A 15,924-nucleotide genomic window follows, 5' to 3' on the forward strand; every position below is an offset into this window, starting at 1 on the left:
AGTTACGTAAACGTGAGCGTTATGTCAATGTCAAAACTGGTGGTAGCCGTACAGGTCCTTAGATGTGTTTTATCAAAATCGGTTCATCTGTTTCATTACGTTGGAAGTAATTTATATGACAAAGTTATTCTACGGGTTGATTGAAATACCTTCACCAACATGTCACTTTACCTTTAGATATGTATTCAATTAACTATAAACGCTTTTATGTTGTTAATTACTGACAGGATTACCGTGTGTATTACTGACAGGATTACCGTGTGTATTCCCATTACGGCTACCGAAATCTCATATAGGTACTTTATGTCCCCAGAAATAGATGTGGAATTTAAATAAAATAAAATAAAATTCATTTATTTCGGACAGTACAAAATTGAAAGTTAAATATGAAACTGTCGTGAGTAATACTAAGAACACTATACAATACGCGGCGCGGCGCTCGGCTATGCTACTCATGCACTGTTACAGGTCGGCCACGACATTGAGCGACTTGCGACGGCGGGATAACCATAGGTGGGAACAAAAGGTCCGATCGCTGTGTCTCGCTCCAACCTATGGTTATCGCTGCCGCCGTCGCAACTCCCTCAATGTCGTGGCCGAGCCGTTGGTGCTTAAAAATGGGAGACCTAGAGTGATCAAAATTCGTGAGTTAAATCTTATATAATTATTCATTAGCTAAGAGTTAAATATAGATTGTTTGCAAAGGGAAACTGTATAAAGGTTATTGAAATAGATTGAATATGTGGAATAATATATCTTGAAATAGAAAGAGTTTCGAAAGAGAAACTGTACAAAAGTTGAAAAAGTTTTAGGCAATTGCTGAACGATTTCACAAGATCTAAAAGAAGGTTTCGTTTCGCAAATAGCAAATTTCGTTCCATTAAAAACGTGACAAACATTACGGATTTTAATATTTCGCAAATGCTGTTGGTAAATCAATTTTCATATTTTTGTACCATTTCAATAATTCCCTCATTTGTGCTCAACGATAGGGCACTTTTTCGCATAATATGAGTCTAACTAAAACGTATGGGTAACCGGAGTATATCCTGTACACATTACAAAAGTTTACGATTTGGATTTTTTCTAAGAGTTCATCACACAAATTTTAAGGAGTACATTTAAACATGCCTTATGGGTTAAATTACGAAAATAAGGCTTTAAAGCACTGCTTTTTAGAGTCCATTTATTTTAAATTGTCTACTGGAAAGACGCATAGGTAAACGCACCTTAAGTCACGTAAAAAAAAAACCTTTTAGGCCATACATAGAATTCAATTTGTAATCATTTGAGTAAGGCCATTCACAAACACGTCAGGCTGAAAATCGCATTTCCAATAATAGTATTACTGCAATGTTCTGCCGCCAGAGTGCAGCACTAATTTGTTTAGTAAACCATAGAGTTATACATACTAGGCCTTAAACAGTTTTTTGACAAGTTTTCACCATGACATTGATGCATCAAGGCAGTTTGTTTACAGGAGGCCTACCGCGAAACGCAAAATTTCTTTATCTGCCTCTTTATTGATCGAATAGGCAACGAGTCGTGTTTCACGGTAGGCCACGTGATTAGTCTAGTGACGCCCTCTACTCAGAGTTTTGCGTAATACTCCCTATTCTAGACTCAAGCGGTCGCTAGGCACCCGGTGACTCATTATTAAAACGACTGACAGCGTGGTATTGGAGTTAGGGCACTTTTAGACGGTGCGAGAACGCTTCGGTTTCATTGCACCAACCTTCGAGCAACACCGGCTTCCGACACATCGGAAGGGAGGGGCCCAAGCGATATCTCACCGTACAAATCTTTCTGCCATTTTTCGCGGGGGGAAAGGTGCACACAGTCGCACTTCTCACACACTTCCATACAAAATCCAATCTATAATGACTATTAATGACGACACAAATACATAGAAAATGACACACGTTAAAGACAAATCTTGCAAACCTCGATCTCTTTTTGTGTACGGACGAGTGACAAGTGTCACAACACGCACACTAACACATTTTCTTTGAAGTATGTTATTGTATTCTGAGAGATGAGAAGTCGGATTTGTCGCTCGACCGATCCGCAATTTGTACTGAGCGAGCAAAATCGATAAATCCAACAATTACATGAGACTAAAATATAATAATTGTGTTTGAATGTAATTAAACGTATGATATGTAAAAAAAATATTACATGTGAAATGTAACACTTTCTTTTTGTAAATTTGATGTCCTCGACCTCTTTTTATAACAAAAAACCGAGCAAACAGGCATTTTTGTGCAGCAGTGTTCACGCGCGCGTCTGGACTCGGTCTAGTAAAAAATCCAAGTGCAACTAGTTTTATTACCCGCGCTAGATTAGATTGACGCGCTAATCTTGTACCTCGGCAGAGGGGAAATAGTGCGAATGCCGCCTCCCTTCCGTGTTGCTCGAAGGCACCAACTAAATATCGTCCTAAATCTTAAAACAATTTAGTCCCAAAAATGACTAAATGTCAAATTGTATGTTTTGAAAATGGCCGAATGTCATAATGACGTAACTACAAATGTTAAAAAAGTACGTTTCTACAGATATCGTATTGTCATGGTTCCGTAGCCAAATGGCAAAAAACGGAACCCTTATGGATTCATCATGTCTGTCTGTCCGTCCGTATGTCACAGCCATTTTTTTCCGAAACTATAAGAACTATACTGTTTGAAACTTGGTATTTAAGTAGATGTATTCTGTGAACCGCATTAAGATTTTCACACAAAAATAGAAAAAAAAAACAATAAATTTTGGGGGTTCCCCATACTGGAGGGGAAAAGAAACTCAATTTTTTTTTCATCAAACCCATACGTGTGGGCTATCTATGGATAGGTCTTCAAAAATGAATAGTTTGCGCGAGAGACACTTCCAAAGTGGTAAAATGTGTCGTGTCCCCCCTCGAACTTCTAAAATAAGAGAATGATAAAACTAAAAAAAATATATGATGTACATTACCATGCAGACGTCCACCGAAAATTGGTTTGAACGAGATCTAGTAAGTAGTTTTTTTTAATACGTCATAAATCGTAAACCGCAATTTTATGTTACTTGGGGGCTTGGGGCCCTTACGCACTAGCGGTCAACCGCGGGGGCGGCTAACCGCGCGGCCAGGCGCTTTTACAATTTAATATGCAACCGCTTGTGATCGTACGCACTTAACCGCCACAAAATGTAAACCGCGGCGGTTGAATGAAGAGCTGCGGCCCGCTTCGCGGCTGGCCGCCAACTTGTCTATACGCACTGGCGGTTCAGGGTGCGGCGAGCCGCCAATGAGTAAATATTATTTAGCATGTAGATATATAATCATTTATAGATAATTAAAAATAAAATACGTACCTAGATTATTTTTCTAATTTATCTTCGTGTGTCTTCAATTCTTGAAAACAACTTACGAACTGACCAAATTCGTTGCGTTTCTAGTAAAGGATGAATCCAGTATATTTTATTTATATTTTTCTTTCGTTGTTTTAGGTAGTACAAATATATAACACGAGGTACGACGGCGTCCATTTTGTTAATGGACCGAAGACGTCGAGCGGTCCAGCCGCTTAACGAACCGCCTAAGCGGCCAACCGCTAGTGCGTAAGGGCCCTTGCTGCTACGGAACCCTTCATGGACGAGTCCGGCTCGGACTTGGCCGCTTTTTTAAAGATATTAAGTTTAGAGTTAAACCAAGACAAGTCTACAACGATTTTGATAGCACAGGCAAGTGCAAGTGTTTTTTTGTACGTCATAATCAGGGATGTTGCGAATATAAGCATATGCGACCGCGGAACTTCCGCATATTTAAAAATAAATCCGCATCCGCATAAAATCGATGCGGAGCTTAATGCGGATGCGGATGTCGAACAAGTCGGTACAGGAACGTCTTAGCGGCGGCGTATGTGCTAGGTAATTTCGTCATTACCTATAACGAAATCGTCTAGATCCAGAAAAGTCGGCCAATTTACTGTTTATTAACTATAACGCACCACCTATATTCTTGCTCAAATACTAAATGTTTCCTTTTTTTAAATAAAAAATACTAAAATATAATATTTGACGTTTTATAAGTACCTAATCTCGACATCCGCATCCGCGGATGTGAGTCTTTAAATATCCGCATCCGCGTTGAACTTGAACTTTGACGTTTATAAGTAATCTTAAAAAAAAAGTAAAATTGACTTCAAAAAGGAGGATAAATCGCCACAATGAACTATGCATCGTTAAAGAGTTCCGTTCTGGTCTTCATCAGCAGTTCCGCTTTATCAAATGGCACTTTTTAATTGTAAATGGTTAGTTTGTTGATGAAAATACAAAAATGTATCAGAATGTATCAGACTAAACCTTGATAGAAATGTTCTTAGTAAATCTTACTGGTCTAGTAAACTTAACGAAGAGGACAAATCGCCGCAGTGAACTATGCATCGTTAAAGAGTAGCGTTTGTATGCTTATAAGATTTAAGGAGTTCCGTCAATCCCTCATGGAATCCATCTTCAGACTAAACCTTGATAAAAATGTTTTTTATAAATCTTACTGGTCTAGTAAACTTAACGAAGAGGACAAATCGCCGCAGTGAACTATGCATCGTTAAAGAGTAGCGTTTGTATGCTTATAAGATTTAAGGAGTTCCGTCAATCCCTCATGGAATCCATCTTCAGACTAAACCTTGATAAAAATGTTTTTTATAAATCTTACTGGTCTAGTAAACTTAACGAAGAGGACAAATCGCCGCAGTGAACTATGCATCGTTAAAGAGTAGCGTTTTTATGCTTATAAGATTTAAGGAGTTCCGTCAATCCCTCATGGAATCCATCATCAGACTAAACCTTGATAAAAATGTTTTTTTTTATAAATCTTACTGGCTTAGTAAACTTAACCAAGAGGACAAATCACCAAAGAACTATGCATCGTTAAAGAGTTCCGTTTTGATCAATGATAACCTCCTCCTTTTTTTGAAGGCGGTTAAAAATAAATGCGTGTGCTATCAAAATTGTTGCAGACTTATCTTGGTCTAACTCCAAACATGTCTTATGTGGATTCTTAAACTTAAGTCATATTATAAATATTTAATGGTCCGCTGGAAATAAAGACGATAATATAGGATTAGTCTAACACAGCAATAATGAATGTAGGTAATTTGAGTCTTAGGTACCTACAATCAACTGTAAAAATATGGGTGCCTACAACTTACTCAAAAATATGTCCCATAGTTCTTAATTCACTGATATAAGAACTATGGGACATATTTTTGAGTATGATGAGTGCACCCATATATTTTCACACTTGACTGTAGATACTGCGTCACCACGTCAGTTTGATGTTTAGACATTTTGAGAATGTGGCGTATTGTGAAAGAAATAGGCATTCTGCTGTGATTCAGGCATTTTGACACTATTCCGTTTCTTGGAATTTGGTTAAATGGGTATATAACGAAATTAAGGTAGGTATAATTAAACCAAAACGCGAGAACTCACATGCTAGTTTTTTTATTGCATTGCGGTATTTGATCAGTTCAACGCACGTACCTAAACTCCCGACGAGACGTACCGACGTCCCGTCCCCGCGCCGCGCCGTCTAAATGAGCCCTTATTGGTAAATAAGTCCTAGCATCACGAGGCCACGGGTCACGGCCTGACAAGGACTATTATACAAATCGATAAGACTGCGAAAAAATACCTTGCTTTTACAGTTTAAGTGATCCTAGTGTTTCCATTCAACTACCAACTACCGACTAACATATAAAATTATTTTATTGTGCACTAGCGACCCGCCCCGGCTTCGCACGAGTTACACAAAACCGTAAAAAAGTATACACATAAACCTTCCTCAAGAATCACTCTATTGATAGGTGACCACCGCATGAAAATCGGTTCAGTAGTTTTTGAGTTTATCGCGAACACACACACACACAAACAGACATATGCGGCGGGGGACTTTTTTTTATAAGGTGTAAAAATTTTGATTTGTGTTTTTATGTGAACAGTTCAGCTCGAGCAGTGGCTCACTTAACCTCATAATAAGCTGTATACGCCACCGTTTCTGGCCTAGGCCACTGCTTGGAGGGCTTGGTCACTATTTATTTCAGTTTATGGTCTATAGTAGGTATTTCCATTACGAAAATAAAAAATAAGTTCAAAAACTAAAACCAGACTACTGCAAATCGCGCTCTAAAAACTAAGAAACAAGATAGAATTCTTATCTGAATTTATCAAACAGGAAATATAATAAAAGTTATCATTTTTTTTATAAAAAAAATACAACGTAATATAATTTACTATTTTTTTTATATTATATTTACAGAGATTCAAAGGATCGCCGTGGTCGTATCGTATGCCACGATTATAAATTTTAAGGTAAAGTGGCATTTACGACCACGGCTATCCTATCCAGCGCGATTTGCAGTACTGGGTTTTAGTTTTTGAACTTATTTTTTATTTAATTAATTTTGGGGACATGATTTCGTTACTATTTAAAGTCACTTTATATTACTTTTGCGAGGGCATCCTCAACTCCTCAGTACAGAAATGCACGCAGAGCGCCGCATATATTGGGCTACGCCCGACTCCTTTGGCATGGAGCTTTGGAAAGCGTACAGCGCGCCTCGTACGTCGGGCTACGCCCGACTCGTTTAGTATGTATTAGGGCGCCTTCGGCGCCCGGCTTTGAAACGCGTACAGCGAGGTCGTACGTCGGGCTACGCCCGACGCTTTTAGTATGAGGGCGCCTAAGGCGCCCGTCTTTGGAACGCGTACAAAGTGCCTCGTACGTCGGGCTACGCCCGACTCTTTTAGTATGAGGGCGCCGAAGGCGCCCGGCTTTGGAACGCGTACAGCGTACGTCGGGCTACGCCCGACTCTTTTAGTTAAAAACAAACCCACCTTAATCAGTCCATAGAAGCACTTGAGGATTTGTTTCTGAATGAGCACCGACTCCGCCGACTGGTCGGGCTGCAGCGTCACTATCAAGTTGTACAGCATCGGCAGCAACAAATTCATCGCCTCGATCAACGGCACCCGTTTCTCTGCCAACTGGTATTCATAGTTCTTTATAAGCTGGTACAAACATAGGAGCGCCCCCATCCACCCATTAGGTTCTGGGTTTTGTAAATATATATGAATCTTGTCGACGACTTGAGTCCAGCGAGTTGGGAAGTCGTGTTTGATTATAGTTTTTAGGCAGACGCATAGTTGCACTCGGATAATGTCGGGCGCTTGGGCGATGGCGTCTACTATGCTGTCTCTGATCATGGCCTGGTCCTGTTCGTGGATGGAGAAGGGGAGGGGCTCGTTGTCCTCGGGCTCCTTCTCTTGCCAGCCGGAGGTGACGAGGTTCTTGAGGTAGACGACGCCCGCCTGCCGCACTGGGATGGCCACGTCGTTCATCATCACCACTTGGAGCAGGGTCGGCGCGAAACCGATTATTTTGTGGATCTGAAAGGGATTGTTTTGGTTAATGTTGAAATCATTAATGGCGTTGTTGATTGGACTGAATAGACTTTTTTACTGAGGCTTATAAGCTTCGCCATCCTCCAGGGGGGTTTTAATGTTTAGGTAGAAAAACACTATCTGACCCCTATCTTATGATATAGAGTTTATGGCATAACCATGAGTATTTTTACTAGGATTAAATTTAAATTGGAGATTAGATTTTAAATACACACGGCAATACAAAAAATGACAAAATAAAATAGTGAACCGTATATTTGAACTTAAAGACGGGGTAAAACCTCGGTAAAACACTGCTGATGTCATACTACATTTATATGACAAGATGTAATTTTGAATATGTATTTTAAGATAATTTTGGGTCGGCACTGGCTTCAAACATCAGTTTCTATCGCATATAAAAGGGATAATATCTTATTTTATCCTTTTTAAGTCGGTTTTCTTTCAAGGTCTAAATCCATCAAGACTTGTTCCTCATGCATTGCATCATCAAACTTGACTTTAACAAAAATGTGTATGCCTATAAGATTTGAGGAGTTGCCTAAATTCCTCATGAATCCCATTATCAGAATTGTATTGAATCAAAAATGGGACCAATCTCGAACTATATAAACAATAATAATTTTCTTATCAATTCAGAAATGACGGAGATCTGCGGTAACAAGCATACAAAAAAACACGATCGAATTGATAACCTCTCTCTCTCTCTATCGTCTCTCGCGCAAACTATTCAGTTTAGAAAAAAATGATAGTAGAAACCTCAATATCATTTTTGAAGACCTATCCATAGATAGCCCACACGTATGGATTTGATAAAAAAAACAACGGCTTGCACTCCGGGAGTGCCGACAGAAGTGAAAACTCAACGACATTGTAACTCAAAATATTAATAACATATAGTGTTAACGCCATCTAGCGTTGTATCGTCGCATTACTTGAAACCCCTAAGCACATCACTGTCAGTACTACTGGTACTACAGTTAGGTATATTATAGTGTAAATAACATTATTTGCGGTATTTGACGTCTGTCACTCACAACAGCAATACTACGTAAAATGTTTTGCACATCGAAATCACAAAGGAAAACAACTGCACTGCGAACGTTTACGTTCTACGTCTTTTTTTTTTAATTTTAGGGTTGGCCGGACACCACCGTTATGAATCGGTAGTCGTCTAAGTAAATCGATATGAATTTTTCATTTTTCTTTTAATAAAAATAAGGAAAAGGTGGATAATTAACTGCAAATATGGATATATTTATCGTCACTTAACAGACAACAAATTTGACACAGAAATAACATAAATAAACTTTAAAATAGATCCCCAGTTAGTTTCAATTTTGACAATGGGTGCGACCTACTCGGTCGGTGTATTAAATACACCGACCGACCGGTAGCTTGCGGGAAAACCATATAATTCTAGCTTTATTTAAATCTCAAATAAAAATTCATTATACGTCACAATTCGATACCTCAGTCTACGTGCCATCCAATCGTAATCGCTTGCTGTGACAATCGATTTGCGTTAGTTACATCTCTATATACGTCAGTCATAATGTGTCAAATACCGCAAATAATGTTATTTACACTATACTACCAGTTTGAGGGAATCTCACTAGATGTCATTTAAATAAAAAAACAATGACATTGTCCGTCACACATCACGCAAGCGCACTGCGCCGCCTAAATGAAACAGCAGGCTCAGGCATACATTTTCGCCGCGCGGTAGAAAGAGAGGAGAGACGCCTTACGCGTTACGCTGTCTCGAGTTTATCATTTTTTCCCCACCTCAAAAAGTGCAAAGCGCCGCTTCAGAAGGTTTCATTTCAAAAAAAATTTGAGTTTCAGTTCTACAAATAAGTATGGGGAGCCCCCAAAATGTATTGTTTTTAGGGTTCCGTAGCCAAATGGCAAAAAACGGAACCCTTTTGGATTCGTCATGTCTGTCTGTCTGTCCGTGTATGTCACAGCCATTTTTTTCCGAAACTATAAGAACTATACTGTTGAAGCTTGGTAAGTAGATGTATTCTGTGAACCGCATTAAGATTTTCACACAAAAATAGAAAAAAAAAACAGTAAATTTTGAGGGTTCCTCATACTTAGAACTGAAACTTTTTTTTCATCAAACCCATACGTGTGGTGTATATATGGATAGGTCTTCTAAAATGATATTGAGGTTTCTAATATCATTTTTTTTCTAAGCTGAATAGTTTGCGCGAGAGACACTTCCAAAGTGGTAAAATGTGTGTCCCCCCCCCCTGTAACTTCTAAAATAAGAGAATGATAAAACTAAAAAAAATATATGATGTACATTATACATTACCATGCAAACTTCTACCGAAAATTGGTTTGAACGAGATCTATAGTTCGTTTTTTTAGCATTATAAATAAGGTAAACAATCTTTTTTTTTTTTTTTTTTTATTGAAAATTTAACAGAAAAAATACAATATTTAGTACCTTAATCTAATGTTTCGCCAAACTGTGAGACAGTTTGTTGGCGGTGCGCTCTAAACTAATCTTAAGCTAAATAGGTACACGAATTATTAAGTGACAAGTTAAGTTATCATTAAGAACATATAAATTTACCTATATGTATGTATCCTAAATCTATCTTGCTATAATCTAACATAGTACTAATAGTGACATTTCATAACACGAACATAACAGGAAGAATTCTTCTAATAATAAATATAATAATATAATATAATTATTCTTATAATATTCTTATTCTTGATGTGTCTTTTAATTAAAAAACACATTTTTAAAATAAGTTACGGCAAATATGTAACAATTATGAATCTAATACGATCATTTATATTCTTCTGCTTTCATAAGTAATAGTTACTGATTTTTAAAAAGCGTTTTTCAATTAAAAGACTTGTCAAGATCGCTTACCTTCTTTCAAGTTCTTTCTAATGCTAAAAAAACGAACTATTGTAAGTAGTTTTTTTTAATACATTATAAATCGTAAACCGCAATTTTATTATGTTACTTGCTGCTACGGAACCCTTCATGAGCGAGTCCAACTCGCTGTTGGCCGCTTTTTGGCAAGTTTTCACTATGACATTGAAGCACCAAGGCGGTTTGTTTACAGGTGGCCTACGGCGAAACGCGAAAATCGAATGGAACATGCCGAATTTGGCCTACGATTCGATAAGCATGCTATATACGATAAATTTAATCATATTTCTTACAATCTCATACATATATTAGATTCCAACGGACACTTCTTAGTAAAGAAAATAAGTAAAAGAGTAATTAAACCAAATCAACACATTCCACGCCATTACATAGAAATCAATGACATTTCATAAATGGACGTCCAGAGCCAAACAAAAAAGTATGGCAGCAAAATACTTATTCTACGATGATCCTGTTGATGCTAATAACTGCTAATAACGCTCACTTCAAAGAAAAACATTCATACCACTAACGACATACTGTTATAAGCACTAAGTATCAAAATTGCAAAAAGAACTGCGATACAGTAAAAACTTTTTATTCCAATGACTTTAATTGTAACATACCCAAATGACTTACGTCAAAAGTGAATAGCGAACGAATATGGAACGAATAGAGTCGCTATGGATTGTGTTTTCATATTAATTATTACATATTTATTTGATTTAGCTTTCACCGGCTTTCCCCACTGAAGTCGTTTTTTACTTCTTTAAAATTGATTAACTTTTTTAATAAAACCTTATTTGATATCAGGGTATGAATATGAATAACACGAAAATAGGTTAAAACTTAAAAATACATTAAAATAAAGGGAAAAATATATATCTAACTTTTTTTTTATTACCTATATGATAAACCTACAAAATACGAATTCTAATTTCTTTCAAATAAATTAAGTTTATTATTAAGTGCCTTTTAGGCAAACATTTGTTTTTGAAACATTCTTTTTTGTAATGAGTTACTTTTCGAATTCATTATAACAATCCTGTGATTGTTAGGTACTGTATTTCTTCTCTATCTGGGATTGAAGTAAATATGTTTACTTAAGTGATTGGTTTTACATTTGATGCTATAACAATTTTTACTATAAAACAGCTCTAGTTATTAAATGTTATTATAGTCTATTCCGGTTCGCATGCTATGTCTTATTCATTTACGGAAGTCGTATTAAATATATTATTTTATTTAAATAAATATATTAACCTAATACCAACTCATTCGATTTTTGTTCCTTGACAGCCTTTAAACGCTCAATATCATCGATATGTTTACACTATTTACGGCACCTTTTTTCCTTGTAATAAGGCATAATAATATTTAACATGGCCCGATACAAGGAAGAATTCCTAACCTCAAAATCGTAGAGAAAATCCGCTTTTATAATGTTCTGTGAAGTGTCCGTGAATTTCTAATAACTATCGGGACTTTCATTTCATGTTTGGAGCCTAACAATATACCACCCATGTTTAGCGAGTGTTGGGCCAAACTTGTATTACGGCCCCGACATTATCATGAATCTGACATGACTTGTAATGAAACTCCAGCGTTTGGTCCAGTCCGGTCATGATAGTCTTAAATCTCCCCACGGGAGTGGAACATCATCCTTTCTTTATCTGCGTCTCTATCGATCGAATAAGCAAGAGTGATAATGATAAGAGAGGCAGAAACCGAACTTTCGATTGTCGTGTTTCACGGTAGGCCATGTGATTGACCTAGTGACGCATGATGTGTCATTGATGATGTCAATGAGGTTTGTTTACTGTATGTGCTATTGGTGCACTTACGCAGAGCTTTGCCTAATATTCCCTATTGCCTACCTTGTTGAAAAAATAATTTTAAGATAAATTTCTACAAGTAGTACATTTGCTGTTATATTATAAATACACCATAATTACATGAAATTTTTCAATGAGTATTTAATACCTTTAAAATTACATTTAATGTTACGTAATCACTTTTTCACGCCGCGCGCGTTCCCCGAAAATGAGGCGCGGAGGGCTGTGTTCAGCGTTGAATAAGAAGTATAAATAATGGAGATACAGTTCTGCAAGTTTGGAATGTTTTATTGAAAATATCCTCCTCTTTAATAATATTAATTTTCGTTTCTTAAATATTAATACTTTTTGAGATATTGGGGAAATAAAATATCTACTTTTTTCCTCCTTTTTATGCTTATAACTTTTGATATTTTTTGTATGCTAATACACGCTTCGAATACATTTTTCTAGGCATCATGACGAATCTAATGACGTATCACACGTATTTTTAGGAGTAGTATCTCTATTTTTCACCGTTTTCAGTATCTCGAGCAGACTATGAACTTCAAGGCAAGTTACACAGGCAATATTTATTTAGTGAAATACTGCCTAAACATAGATAGATAGATAGAATACTCTTTATTGGCACACCTCAGTAAAAAGATACAAAAGAAAAGAACAATCGGCTAAATGTAGAGGCAGACAACAGGCGGTCTTATCGCTAAAGAGCGATCTCTTCCAGACAACCTTTGGGTAGCGGAAACAGAGAAATAATCGAAAAAGTAGGTGTTGCAAAAACATTATGGAGCCTACGTTCACACACACAATTACATTGAATAAACATACACATATACGAAATACAAATAGACATACATATGTGACGTTCCACGGGAAAAGGTACCTTATGAGGGTTTCTAGTTTCGGAGATATGAAATGTTTTGTAAAGAGGTGAAAAAATACTCAATTTTTTTTTATTGTGTGATCTGAAACCTTAATGCGTAACGTTTGTTTACCTGTTTTTATTTTTGTTATAAGTTAGTTATAAGCCTAGTAATGTCGTCTCAGAGTTTAGTAGAAAAGGTACCTTATGGAAAAAAGATTGAAAATTCCCAAAAAAACTAGTCAATACGGGAAAAGAAGTTTGGTAGAGAACTGTATTAGCATTCTGCAAAACTAATTTGATAATTTCAGTTCTGGTTGGGGCGCCTCGCAAATATTATAACCGTACATAGACCGACATCACAAATCCAAGTAGCCTGCTATTATACCAAAGTTACTCTCGTGAAGTCTTTCTTAACTAGAATAATCTTCATTTGGTTTGGTCGCATGCAGTAAATCAGCCATTGGTTTGCTGAAAAATGCCAATACCCGACGCCTTATGGAATATCTGAGGTCATTGAACCTCAATGCCGCTTATCTTCAATAGCAACCGAAATATATTATTGATAAGAAATAGACGATTTATACCATCTTAACCCCAAAATATTATTAGTTTATCCTAACTGTTCCATTATCATCATGCCTCATCATGTAACTTAATCACAAGGTACCTTTTCATTACATACAAATTATTGGTCTTTTTTAAGATTATTATGACGAAGAACTAATTAAATTTGGGGCAGTTTAATGTAAATTAATATTTTCTATTCATAAAAGATAAACTGTAATATGATTGATATTTTGTAGTGATGTATTATTAGATTTATTTCCATAAGGTACCTTTTCGTAAATGTATGGAGCAAATACTGTTATTGTTATGTAAGTTTAAAGTGGCATAAGGGGTTAAATATAGTATTTAGTTGGGGTTTTAGGATTTATTTCATTTGAATGACAGAATTTCTTTCATATGTGCTCAGAAAAATTGATTGTGTGTCACATTAAAAGTAAAAATATTCAATTTTGTGATTTTATATGAAAAAGTCAGAAAATACATTTTCACCTCTAAATCGGTATTGTTTTTTGCTTAAACTGTCTGTCAGTGTCGTTTTCTAATAGATAGAATTTAAATCTTGAGAGCTCATTGCAATCAATCGTGAAAATGAAATAAAACTTTATTTTCAAGAGATTGGCTAGTATACACATAAATCAGTCGATATCAAAAGTTTCTATTTGCATTACAGAACAAGTCGCAATATTTTTTTAATCTCACATATATAAGGTATTATTATTTGTAGTCAACTATGTAACTTACTTCAGGAACATAGTTTTTTAGGCGGCTAAACTTAAAACTTCTCTATCGTAAAGTTGCTAATTTCACAACATTATTTTCAAAAAATCATATCTCTGTAACTACGCAACCTAGAAGGTTGATCTTTTGTGTTATCGATAGCTTATTTATTGTAGATTACTGGGGTATGCATAACTCCATACCCGCCATAAGGTACCTTTGACCGTGGGACGTCACATATAAATATATATAAAATAAACCGGGATATAACTAAAACATACACCTAAACATACTACCTATATTTGGCACTTCTAATTACTATGAGCAAGCTCTACGATTTAGACGCCAAAAAACGGTCAACGAGTGAGCCCAATAAAAGGGTATTTTACCCTACTGTTGTCCGTAAAGACCTAAAGACTCATCGCCCGTGTAGCTTTAGCAAATTACAACGCAGAGGTTCCCAACCTTTTTTCTACAGCTTGCTCAACAACTATTATGCCAGTTTTTTTGTTCAATCGTTACAACAAGTCTTCAGAATTTAGATCCTAGGTTACCCACTTCTGGATTCAGGGGCATGAGAAACATTCTCAGGTTTGGAACCGCTGCTAAGATAAAATAGAATTGAAGGATTTGTCGCAAGACCAGTCTAACATGACATTAACATAAACTGTGATTGACAACGTTTCAAATGTACAGTCGCCATCAGATATATCGGAGCGGCCGAGGTGTTCACAAATATCTGAACACGCCTCTATTGTCAAGGCGTTAGAGTGCGTGTTCAGGTGGTTTTGATTACCTTGGCCGCTCCGATATATCTGATGGCGACTGTACATGAAGCAATAAAAAGATTTTTATTGGTTATTTTTTCTAATTTTCATATATTTATAAATTTTATAATGTAAAAACAACGCCGATTTGTAATGGTGGGGCTAAATTCGAAACATTTTTTTTATGACAACTATTTAAGGCGCTCTTATACTCGAGTTTTACGTTTTCAAGGGGGTGAAGCAGACGCGTGGTAGAACGGGCAGGCGGGCGCCCCGCGCGGCGCACCGCACCATTCCCGCGCAGCACGTCTACGTCCTTATTCTGACGACATCGGTATTCTGAATTGTCAGGTCCGGGATTTATTCCGGCAATTAATATTGAATAAGATTTATTAGCAAATTCGAATTTCTTGAGTACTTAATGAAATTAAAAATGGTAGGTAAGACGGTGAGTGTAAATAATTATTAATTATATGCAAAATAAGTGTATACCGCGACAAACTGAGAATCTAATCAAATGATACCAAATTATTATGAGACAAAAAATAGTACTTACTAATAGACATTAAAAATGTAATAGACCCAGAAAAATCTGCAACGATTTTGATTGCACACGCAGTGCACGTGTTATTTTAAACGTCAATCTTCTATGAAATTATGAATAATACTTGCACTGCCTATGCTATCAAAATCGTTGCAGACTTGGTCTAACTCTAGCAGTCAATTTCGGGCAAGTAGGTAGTGAAAATAAGGAAGAATACTAGCAAAGCTAAGATAATTGATAATTTGTGGGACTATTGAGTTATGCATAGCTCCAATAAGTACATAAAA

At 36.5% G+C, this 15,924-nt stretch overlaps 1 protein-coding gene and 3 long non-coding RNA genes across 4 annotated transcripts in view; 1 reads left to right on the plus strand and 3 right to left on the minus strand.

The window, feature by feature from the left end:
* LOC134804155 (uncharacterized) overlaps window positions 1-15,924 on the minus strand; it is a 431,198-nt gene that overhangs the window by 196,143 nt on the left and 219,131 nt on the right. The window lies entirely within an intron of this gene.
* The window catches only part of LOC134804161 (uncharacterized), a 292,314-nt gene that overhangs the window by 180,511 nt on the left and 95,879 nt on the right, over window positions 1-15,924 (minus strand). The gene's annotated exons all lie outside the window — the stretch shown is intronic.
* The window catches only part of LOC134804044 (importin-7), a 48,248-nt gene that overhangs the window by 25,229 nt on the left and 7,095 nt on the right, over window positions 1-15,924 (minus strand). Inside the window, exon 2 of the mRNA XM_063776922.1 lies at window positions 6,874-7,425. Within this exon, the coding sequence (XP_063632992.1) occupies window positions 6,874-7,425 (552 nt within the window). The remainder of the gene's footprint in view (window positions 1-6,873; window positions 7,426-15,924) is intronic.
* On the plus strand, window positions 2,578-9,755 carry LOC134804168 (uncharacterized). The gene is made up of 2 exons (XR_010146089.1): window positions 2,578-3,038; window positions 9,544-9,755. It is a non-coding gene; the product is annotated as an uncharacterized LOC134804168 (long non-coding RNA).

The sequence above is a fragment of the Cydia splendana genome, chromosome Z, assembly GCF_910591565.1.
Source record: "Cydia splendana chromosome Z, ilCydSple1.2, whole genome shotgun sequence".
Lineage (NCBI taxonomy): Eukaryota > Metazoa > Arthropoda > Insecta > Lepidoptera > Tortricidae > Cydia > Cydia splendana.